This window comes from Notothenia coriiceps, unplaced genomic scaffold (genome assembly GCF_000735185.1).
Source record: "Notothenia coriiceps isolate Sejong01 unplaced genomic scaffold, NC01 NC01_scaffold00034474, whole genome shotgun sequence".
NCBI lineage: Eukaryota > Metazoa > Chordata > Actinopteri > Perciformes > Nototheniidae > Notothenia > Notothenia coriiceps.
The window spans coordinates 220,845-232,362 of record NW_011367175.1 but is presented as its reverse complement, the minus strand read 5'-3'; the positions used below and the strand labels follow the sequence as shown (position 1 = coordinate 232,362).

At 38.1% G+C, this 11,518-nt stretch overlaps 1 protein-coding gene across 3 annotated transcripts; it reads right to left on the bottom strand.

The window, feature by feature from the left end:
* Window positions 1–4,093: 4,093 nt before the first annotated feature.
* On the bottom strand, window positions 4,094–10,047 carry klf5b (Kruppel like factor 5b). Of its 3 annotated transcripts, none has more exons than XM_010790648.1 (4): window positions 9,342–10,047; window positions 6,544–7,459; window positions 6,378–6,437; window positions 4,094–5,997 (listed from the first exon to the last, which is right to left on the bottom strand). In XM_010790648.1, the coding sequence occupies exons 2-4, from the start codon at window positions 7,445–7,447 to the stop codon at window positions 5,819–5,821; spliced, it is 1,143 nt and encodes a 380-aa protein (XP_010788950.1). In that variant the 5' UTR covers window positions 7,448–7,459; window positions 9,342–10,047; the 3' UTR covers window positions 4,094–5,818. The 3 variants fall into 3 exon arrangements, with proteins under 3 accessions (XP_010788950.1, XP_010788951.1, XP_010788949.1); XM_010790649.1 differs by having other exon boundaries at window positions 9,355–10,047; XM_010790647.1 differs by lacking the exon at window positions 9,342–10,047 and adding an exon at window positions 8,185–9,314.
* Window positions 10,048–11,518: the final 1,471 nt, after the last annotated feature.

The following is an 11,518-nucleotide window of genomic DNA, read 5'->3' as shown; positions in this document are numbered from 1 at the left end:
TCTTTATGTTGAGCCTCTTGAAAGCATTTCTTAAAAAAAAAAAATCTTTGGTGGAATTTGTGCTGTGATTAGCAATCAGTAAAGTGCAATCTTTAAGGATAAATACACTTTTAGTATGACAACTTTTTGTTTATTGAATCTTACTTCTTTTTTTTGTATGCCTGCTTATTGCTTATGTTTGACTCAGAATAATACAACCCCTCATGTACAGTGAACTTGAAACAATCAGAGGAGATTTCCAGTATGTGAAAAAAAAAAAAAAAAACGGAGGCACCTTACAGACTCACGCTTTCATTCTGTCCCGATTGATCTTGTTTTTTATTATTCAGCTCTGTTTTCTCAGCTGGGTTTGACGGTGAAAGGAACTTGCGTTGTGGTTTTTGCACAGCGGCACTTGACCATAAGCTGAAACTGACACAGGAGCAGTGTTACAGGGATAGTGTGCTACCTAGTGTACAATACAGATGAGCAATACATTACTGAACAAAGTGATGAGAAGGAACGCCGACCTCCTCTTTGTTCTTTTTGCTGATGTCAATATCGGAGGAGAAGTTTCTAACTGGGCCAACTCTCCTCTCTGTACCACGACTCCCTCCGTTTGATTGGTCCCTAGCTCCAGCACAAGGCTCTAATCTGACGTGTCTACGTTAGTGAGTTACTCCCAATCATTTTTGTTTGTCTCGAATACAGAAAATCACTTGAAATGTTCTCACCTCAGACCAGATATATGTTATCTGATTTACCTGAGATTTGGCTATAACAAATCCTGAAAAATGGGGGGAATTCACATGCATACTTAAAAACATAAATACAATATGCTTGTAAAGTACTTCTACATTTGAGATGCGGTTACTGGCAGTACTAAGTTCTCTCTTCGAGAACATCACTTAACTTTAATCAGGACATTAAATTAAAGAGTTTTTTTTATAGTCATAATAACAGATATTTCTGCAAGTATGTCCAATTCTCTTAATGCTGTGTACGACCTGCAGACATAAACTAAAAGCATCAGGCCATCCCATAATATTTGATAGTGCTGCTAAATGCATTCATTGGACCAAAGCCAGTAAAAAGAAATGGCAACCCTTCTGATAATAGCACCTTGAAAACACACACACACACATTTAAACACACACTTTGCATTGAACATCCTCACCTTCAGTGAAGTAGCCAAATCCAGGAAGTCATTTCCACACATGCACCAAATGTGTGTGACCCCGTCTGATGTAACGAAGAATGGTAATGTAAGTTATCATTATTTATATATATTATTTGCGCACATGTCATTATGCCCAGTCGTATTATCATGTTGGCAAAAAAGCATATCAGCACCTTGTTTGTTTTAATAGTATGATTTTCAAATTATTTTATTTCAGATGTCAATTTATAAACAAATAGTCATCATCATATTTTATCCTCCATATAATGTATAAGAAACATTTTATTGTCGAGGGGCACTTCATCTTTGCATATAACTCTTTTTCTTCTGTAAAAAGGATCTTTTGAAATGTTGTAATATATGTGATAGTGAAGATAACACTTATTACAAAGTTCTACAGCCTGTATATACATTGGAAGAATAGGGCTTTTGATTAGTAGATGCAGGAGATACATTTATACATGTAAAGTCTTTTTTTCAGAGACTGTAATTTATCTAATTTGATATACAGTGAAATGGGGCTTATTGTATCCATCGTGTAAATGATCATATGTGATGTTATAGAACAGTTTGCTTTCTTTGGTTTGCGGTTTAATAAGTTCATGATCAAATCATTTTTATTCCCAAGGCTGAACCAGTGTTTGCTTTTAAACAACAAATTATTTATATACATTGAACGTAATAAGGTACTCGATTCCCTATGTTGCTATTTTGCTATACCCGGACAAGAAATTCTATGATCAAGCACATATCAACACGTCTCGTATTCAGTGTATGACGACGATTGCCTTAAAACACCAGTTTTTTTCTCGATTAAATTAGACTTGAACACGGTGTCTCCACAGGACAGGGTGTGTTATATTTCCCTTCAGCATCTCTTTCCTCATTTTAAAGCATAATTTTGTAACGGTTACCAGGGTCAAAGTTATGCAATAATAATGAATAGTGCCTCATATTGCAAACTTGTAATATCAAACGCTCTGGGCAGAGTTTGGATTTTAACATGCGTGCTCAAATTAATAACTATCTAATGGGAAACCATACATTTTTAAAAACAAAAAGCACAGACAACATTATGCAAGTCGGACCTTTAACGTTTATTTTTCGCACTGAGCCTTATGCCATTGTGTCAAATGCAGCATCTTCCCATAACACTTTCACAGGCTGTTTATAGCTCACGTTATTACTTTGCTTGCAATAAGTCACTTCCTCTACGGGGGAAAACGGAGTTACAAAGGCCTCTATGTTTCATCCCTTGAATTCATCATGGAGGATAATGAGGAGTCTTGTGGCTGGATGAGGGCTGTAACGCAACGCCTTTGTTAATGAATACTGATCTTACACGTCTCTATCAGTTCAATATCTATTTTACTTTCTGTGTAACATCTGCTTTTGATTTCTTGGTTTTAAAAATGTAAGTAGTGAAGCCAATGCCTATCTTTCAAGTTTGCTGATATTACGTACAGTAATCGTTGTTCCTGTATTTATGTAAAGTGAGTGTAGTGTAAATATATTCAGATCTTTTCATTCTTACCGTGAAAAACAAAAAAAAATTGTGATATTGCTCAGCATCGCTTAAAAAGGGAGATTCTGCTCATGGAATTCCACAAATGTAAAAGACATTTTTAATCCTGATATTTTTCAAAAATTCAAGAACAGGTGTCCTTTTTTTTCTGTTACGATTTTCTTTTCTCCAAGAGTTGTTTAAGTATCCAGTCAGTGTTTTGCCTTTTTCTCTGTATTTTTCATATGGATGGAGCTGTGAAATTAAAATAAGTTCAAACATATACATGTATATTAATATGAATGGAGGCATGAAGGTTAATAAAGTTGCATTTTGTATGTAACACACTGGTATGGAGCTAGTTGCTATCTATGACTGAGATGGATGGTATGCGGTTTCCATGTCACTTCGACATCTGAGCGCTCGCATTCTCTGGCATTCAGAAACCTAATCTTGGTATTAGGGAAGATATTTAAAATTATAGATGATATACAGTAGCTTGTACACAGAGTACAGTACATCTGGTCAGAACAAGAAGAGGATAACATCTCGAAAAACAATTCAAAATCAAGTCTAATGTTTATTTATTTTTACCTCTGGTATTTTAAGACATGATTTGTTTTAACGCACGTTTAGGGAATAGAGTTTTGAGAACAGGTTTGCCCAGTACATCCTGTACGGCACTTTTTTTTTAAACTGGGTCTAGATGAATGTTTCTGTCAGCCAGCAAAGGATTCAGATGATTACAATAACAAGGTTTCAATTCCCACTCCGGTTAGTATTTTGGTGTGCCGTATGTGATTTATCACTCACAGGAGCCATACTATGTAGGCCATACTGTACAAGCAAAGTAGAGTGTATAAGTAAATAATACTAAAACAATCTCCACGGGGCAGGCTCAGACAACTCCTCTTGGCACCTTTTGTCAGCACTTCTGCTATGACTCATATCGAGGGCGCTTTACAATAATTACAACACAAAAGAAGTCATCCTGTTTTCTTTGGATTGCACATAATTGTTAAGCTCATGTGCATAAAGAGGGTGTGTTCCCTAATAACCTCTAAACACTGAAACCAAATAAAGTGCTGCTGTGCCAACACAAACAAAAACCTTGGGCAGCAAAGAGGATGAAACTGGGAATTGAAATGGAAGAATACCAATAGTGGACTAGTTTTATTGTTAAAACATCTTTGAATTTTGTAAAAATTCTACATGAATGTGTTATGTTCTTGTTTACTCTTTTCAAGTCCCTAAGGAGCATTTATAATACGAATTTTTGAACTAATCTATTGATCACATTTTTAACATATAATTGACTTGTAACTGTGACAAAAATACTGTCAAACATGCAAACTCAATTAGGAAGCACACAAAGATAATTATGACTACATGTATCAACATTTAAAAAAGCAGACATTCCAAATCAAATATTCAACACAAATCTTTTATTTGTACTTTGAGAGTGACATGGCTTCATAGCACATTTGATCAAGTTAGGCTACAATTATGAAGCTATGACGCAACATATTGTTACGTCTTTGATGTCAAAATATTTGTGTTTACATATTTATTTTAAAAGTATTGCATTAATACACTGGCATCCGCTGAGCTTCTAACTTGGCTGTAGAAAGTGATGACAGAATACACTGTAATAAATGTTATCTTTGCCCGAAAAAATAAAAATAAAGAGTTCTCTGCAATTAAAAAAAACATTTAAAAATCTTTACACACCCAAAAACAATTATTAAATGATATCCTCAAATAGCCAATACAAAATATATACATTTTAACAATGTTTTGTTCAACCTGAATCAAATTTAAAATACATTTGGTCATGAATAGAGATTGCCCTAGATTGGAAATAAGAGGGACAGCCAACACACAGGACCAAAACAAAAGTAGTTAAAGGCACTTTCAAAAGGTGTTTGAAAACATGGATGGCAGTCAAAAGAACCACACGCTTTTCACACAGATGTTCAGACTGGCAGGTGCTCAGTCAGATAATTATGAAACAATTTACGAGGATAAATCATCAGTAATTTTATAATCCTGAAATAAGACACCTTACATTCAGGCCCAGAAATGCGTCTTAATTTGTCCATCGTTACACTTCCAGGAGAAAGAAAATAATGCTGCTGAAATGTTATACATTCAAAGCAGTTGTATATTTAGTGTCAAATTAGACATTATATATATGCAAAGTTAACAAGGGAGAACAAGCCTATCAAAATAAGTTAAACCTTTTTAAAAATTAAATAAAAATCATGCTACTATAGAAGTATTCAAATAAAAAAAATGCACCATTTTGATTTATCTCTCCGACTTCCTCAAAGACATTTAACACTTCCTGCAATGGCGATATAAACGGGGCATAGATATAGAAACATTCATAATGCTGTCCAAATGAATTAGATTTATACCCCATAGACATTATTCATCCTTCCTTTTCAGTGTTATGAGTAAATATGGATTTTGTTTTGAGTTATCCTCAACGGTAAAGTAACCCATAAATCTGGCAGTGCTGGAGTTAGTTAAGCACTGCACCCACTTCTACCACACGGCCTGCACACAGCTCTCTGTCCAACGTTTAGTTCTCCAGCTGTGTCTTTTCCTTGATCTAAAACCTGCTTAAGAACAACTTTACCTACATTCTGTTACTCTCTTAACACATACATTATCACCTTGACCTGCTGGTTCAAACATCATATTCTTTGACCTTTTTCCTTTCAACACAAGTCGTCTGCACTTACAGTTTGGCAGTTATTTAAATAAATGACACATGTTGATATTATCTATACAATGAAAAACTTGCTGAAAAATAAAGCAACGATATTTGAAGTTGTTCATGCACTTTGCAGTGCAACGTAATCTAATGAAATAAAAGCTCAATATGTTTTAATTATTACATTTGGCTATTTATTTCTGAATGACCTCTTTGTAAAATTCCCCCAATTGTGGGTACAAATAACGCAATGTTAATATTTAATCTTTTAACAATAAAAGAAACAATTATGTGTGGGCCAGCACTGCTAAGACACTCCCACTGGGGAGTGTGTGAGATAACCCACAGTTATTTAGTATGTTTGTTTGCTGATATGTAAGTGCTGGGTACTTAGTCCGTGTTTACTAAATATTAAAACTTGATGAAGGGGTTTCTAGCTCTGGTGTCTCTTCATGTGTAGGGCCAGGTGATCCGAGCGGGAGAAACAGCGGCTACAAACGCTACACTGGAAAGGCTTCACCCCCGTGTGTTTCCTGAAATGGCGAGTCAGCTCATCCGAACGGGCGAAGCGCCATTCACATCCCTCCCAGGAGCACTGGTATGGTTTCTCTCCTACAGCATATTTAAAAAAAGAAGCAAAATGAAGCTACAGCTGACATATGACAGAAATTTAAAAAACCAAAAACATCTCAAGAAATAACATCACGTAAAAGTTTGGGATATTTCTACACATCACAAATAAGTTAAGGACAAATAAGCTGATACTTTTTCTTTCTTGTGACTCAAATAGTGAGCCATAAATCACAGCGTGTCCTATCTGTTCCCCTGCCCCCTTTATGAGAGCTGCAGGGTTTATGTGATTTGACAGCAGTGAGATGTGGGCCAGGTCTGTCAGCGGACAGAATGCATCTGCATGCCAAGTACATTTTTCTGCCTGGCAACATCACCACTTTCACCCCAAAATAAAAAAGTGTAACTAAATGTATTTTTACCTGTGTGGGTCCTCAGATGGGCTTTTAGATGTGAAGACTTGGTGTATACTTTCCTGCACCCTGAAGGGGAAAAAAAAGTGTATTTTATTGCTCCTACTTGATCATAGTGCTGCAAAACTCTAAATGTAACTTTATTGTTGTTGTGCAGACTGGGCAGAAGTCTCACCTGGAACATCACAGTGGTGAATCCGCCGTCTCTCCAGATCAGGATTATTCCTCCTGTTGTACCTAACTGAAGCTGATTGGGCCAACACTGGGGACAGAGGGCCAACACCTGCCGCCGTCTGGACCAGTGTCAGGCTGGAGCGATGGACTGGCGCAGGACCCGGGCTTTGGACTAATCCAGCATTGGAATTCTGTTCTTGACTCTGGTTTGATACACGGGAAGTCTGTCCTGGATTAATGGGAATATGAGTGTGAAATTGTAGCTTTGATGCGATGCTGGCTTCATAGGAGGGAGGTGGGGACAGATTGAGTAGGAGCTCCTTCCCCCTGTCTGGACTCGGGGGATCAGAGTTTGGCGGAGAGGGCGGCAAATAGGTTGGTCTCTGCTGATGGCCTGAGTGTCGATTGAATAGAAAACATTCATTGTTAGGACTGCTTGTGTGTTTAGCAAAATTCTGCACTGTGCCTACATTGACATTAGGAAGACTTAATGGGGTGACTGAGTTCAGCTGTGACCCATGGACGAGCTGCTCCATGTCAGAGTTCAAAAGCTGAAACAGTGGGACGTCTTGGAAATCTGGCACTTCCTGTTTGATGAAAAATGTACTGCCAGTTGAGTCGGCTGCACTAAAAACCCCTTGGTATTCTTGGAGGGTTGTTGGCGCCCCGTTGCCCTGACAGCTGGGGTGCAGCAGAGAGTGAGACGGCTCTGTTTTGATGGGTCTCATAGTCCTGCAGAGACCAGGGTGCAGGTATGTGACGTCGGGAACCAGCAGGCTCATGTTGACGCTGTACGGCGAGGTGAAGTCCTCGCTGTATGGCGGCTCTAGCATCAGAGCGCTGTCCCTGCACAACATTTTGGAATTCCCAATGTCCTGTTGGTGGTGGGATAGGTAGTTGTCCATCTCGGATTTACCCTGAAACACAAAAAAGAAGCACATTTGTAAAGTTGCTTTAATCCAAATGCAATGGTGTAAGAAAGAGTTTAACACTTGAAGGCAGGAAGATGGACCCTTGATGTCTCAGAAGCATCTTACTGTTGTTCTACTTTAAAACAATATTGTATTCCCCCCCAAAAGGACTAGAAGGTAGGACTACCCACTATTCTATACTGATGCTGCACCTCAAGACCTACAAAATAACAAAACTAAGTGGTGTGAATTAATCTGGGGATGCATTTGGGGCCTGCACTTGTGCCTATGCCTACACACTATCACATCAAAGACCCCCCCCCCCCCCCCCCATTACAAGCAGCAGACGCCCTTCTGAAACAGTCCTGCTTAAGCTGTTTGGAAATACATGGCTGAAATTAGAACATCCAGTTGCTCTGCAGCGCTATGCATCTCTTCCTCACAAGTTTCGGTAGCGGGTGCAACGTTTCACATCCCAGCCATGCCTTGCCTGTGATTCAAGCTGAATGTCAGCATCGATACACACACTCACAGCGAATATGTTCCGTGAATATAATAACACAAACATACAGGCCTGCCTCCGATTTTAGGCTTACTGTACATCTTAACATGGAAACAGACTGCATTTTGCTTTGATCAGCAACCTACAGGGGTTCTACGTAAAAACAGCAAGCATCAGTAAACAATGTGACGCTCTGAGGCAGATGCAAACGAAAAATGCAATCCCATACCAAATTATAATCATGGAAAGAGGAAGTTCCAGGGATCGCATCCCTCGTGTTACAGAGGACTTGTCCATGATCTTCACCTCTCAGACCGTCTGTCAGTGGCGCGGTGTGTTTATGGAGAAACTGCGCGTCCTGCCCCGGAGCAACCCAAACATTATTCCTCACGGCAGCGGCCATAAAAGCAAAGGTACGGTCCCGACTATCCGAAATCGTTCACGAATGAATTAAGCATAAGTATTGTTTTGTTACGAAACAATCTGTACGAGCAAAGAGCCAGCTGTCAAACGTTCATTCTCCCTATTTTGCGCTGGCTTGTCAAATTACGCAACTGCGTGATATCAGCGCGTCTGCAGGGCGGGGCTGATGGTGGACAAAATAAACAGGACGAACCCGAACGGGAAACACGTTGTGTGATGAAAGCTGTGGTTGTATGATGAGGTGAAATGGTTTAAAGTAAATAACACTAAACACTGCGTATAAAGAGCTAATTGAGAAAGTATCAAGTGTTTGTGTCCATAAAATAGCAGTTTATTTGCAGTCTTCTTAATGAATGAGTCAGTGAATAATTAGTTTAATCAGAGCTCCCCATCATGTTAAACAGGCTCAGTGGCTTTCTTGACTCTCATGTGACTCGTGTAATTTGAGAGCTAACGAGGGTTTGAAAGTAAAACTTTAATCAAAACCAGATTTGTCCACATTTTTATTTCAAAGGTTGATTAAGTCATGTTTTATCTTATAGGCCTCAATGGACACATTCAAACTGATGATTTATCAGCGTCTCACCTGCCACCACAGTGACTGAAGTTGTTCCCTATCAGTATTTTTAATGCCGTTTTGGATTTTCTTTAGAGCCTCCAGCACGCTTGGGTCCTGGTCTGGCATGTTAAAAACGCCACTGCAGTGCAGCTGTCTGTCAGGACTGCATACTTGATGCCAACATTCTTAAGCCAGCAGTGAAGCCTGCACTCATACTGGCAGTGGATGTTTCCATCAGAATAGCATTTCACTCAAATACAGGGTACACTTACAGTACATTCAGCAATGATGACATACTAAACCTGCATTTTCAAATCTTTTCCCAATAATTAACACAATTCACATGCAATTCAGCGTTAAAATACTTTTGAACGGTTTTGAAATACTTTTTACTCCTTACATACCTTGTAAACTTACTTGTGGTAACTTTGATATTTGTATCAGTCTTTTTTCTCCTTCTTTACATCCATGGATATACTCTAAATATCTCGCTCAGCATGTAAAAACACTCGGTAATCCAACCCCAGGCTTCTTGAGATCTCAGTGACAGCAGCTTTATACCTCGGCTTAACAACACAGAACTCACTTGTCAGGGTTGTGTTTTTTTCCCACACAGGTGTATGAAGTATTGCCCCATGATAATGATAGTGTCATTGCAACATGCTGGAACTGGAAACACAGGTATGCCACAATGTTGGCACAGATGTATGGACTTGGCTCTGTGGCATTATATTTTGAGAAAAGGTTTTCTATTTTAATGTGACATTTTCTGCCACTCCCATTCATGTTTTTCTTCAGGCAATTTGTGTACTCTCATTAAAGTATTGTAACTACACCCACTTTAGGCCTGAGTCAACATGTTTTAAAGGTGAATTTCTGAGGTTGGATCAGGTCAGATGTGAAACACAAACATGTCTTTTAAAGCTATTGATACAGCATGTGTTATACAAATGTTCCTACTATTCATACACTGAAAAATCATATTTCACCAACTGTTTTTTTATTAGGGTTTTGTGAGTGACAGGTTGTTTTTCCCCTGGCCCCCACCTTTTTTGACCCGTGGATCACAGGGTCTTCTATTCTCCCCTATATTTATTTTTGATATTATGCCCTTATCCTAGAGTAACTCAAAGTTTGTGTTTGTTTTTTTAGCATTATACATTTTTGTTTATAATTATTTTATCTAATTTACTTCATATAATTTCAATTCCATTTGTTTTTTAACCTTCTGTTAATGTGCTATTCTTGTGTAACACATGATGTTGTATTACACTTGGTTTTGAAACATGCATTATAAATAAAGTTAATTATCATTTTGAATATTATTAGCTATTTTTGTTTCTACTTAATTTCTAAATCATTTATTTTTATTATGTGATGTTACCACACAATTGAAATACTCCAAAGCACTAATATAATCAGAATGAGTGTTCACCAAGAAAATTCTCACCTATTTAAATGTCTCATGATGCAGTAAAAAACATATTCAAATGGTTGCTGATCATCCAATTAGGTGCTGATTGATTGCTTGTCATGTGCTGACCTTTCTGAGTGCAATTTAAATCCATGGATGTCTCAGCTCCAAGAGGAGCAACTGTCATTCTTGGCTGTGGCTCTTCCTGCACAGCGAATGTGAGCCGAGCCCTCCTCCATATCCCCCGCATTAAAACCTCACAATATGCCCAACAACTGCACAGCGGAGGAGAGGGAATGCACGGTATGTGCTTACAGCATCACAACTCCTGGCTCCTCTGACATGGACTAATATGGCCAAGCCACGAGGGGATAGGACAATAAACACATGCAGCACATTGCAACTGCACAAGAGGGAAACGCACTTTCAATAAGGGATGAAATCATTTTGTATTTTGTTTGTAAGATTCCTTATAACAAATAGCTTGTAAATGATTGTGAGCAGCTTTTTTCCTTTGTACATAGTTTAAACGTTCTGACAGTTAGTCTAACACAGAGATACAAAGAGATCTTATGTTATATCTTAAAACAGGTGCCTGGCACTCCCACCAGAGGGCAATGGTCAGCTGCAGAGGAATTCATTTGTGAGTTTACGTACTTGCTTTGTACTGCTGAAGCATCAAATTAACACTATTAATGCATTCCAGTTTTATATTGTGTATAATTACCTTCTATAGCCAGCAAGTGGAAACAGTAATGGGATGTTTGCAGTCAATTGACAGTTTCATTTTGTGCAATAAAGATTTATCAAAGTATTATTTATGTCTGAGTGTGTTTTTCTGAGAACCCCGTCACAAGGATAATTAAAAGTACATAAAAGAACCAAATTATTTTCATTGCAAATTAAACAAACGTATACAAAATAGTTTTTTAGAGCTTGCTCAATACACATTTTCTTTAACTTTCTATCTTCTCTTTAAGACCTCGAGTAGGCACTCAGAATACTAATTTATTTCAGATTCACAAAGCCTGCCCTTGAAAAAAAACAATCAATAATTTCTTCTTTGGCTTTATTATTTTGTCTCAAGTTTGGCTGTGTTACAGGCTTGGCTTGTTGACTCTATACAGCATGTATCTGATCTGACACAGTTTCATTAGGCATTAGTAA

What these genes read in the sequence shown, in the direction of transcription:
- klf5b (XM_010790647.1), bottom strand. Translation starts at nt 8,358, where the DNA reads ATGGCCGCTGCCGTGAGGAATAATGTTTGGGTTGCTCCGGGGCAGGAC. An exon ending in CTTTCCATGATTATAATTTG is followed by an intron (nt 7,460 to 8,184) that starts GTATGGGATTGC and finishes TTTGTGTTTCAG; the next exon opens with GGTAAATCCGAGATGGACAA. An exon ending in CCATCTGAGGACCCACACAG is followed by an intron (nt 5,998 to 6,377) that starts GTAAAAATACAT and finishes AATATGCTGTAG; the next exon opens with GAGAGAAACCATACCAGTGC.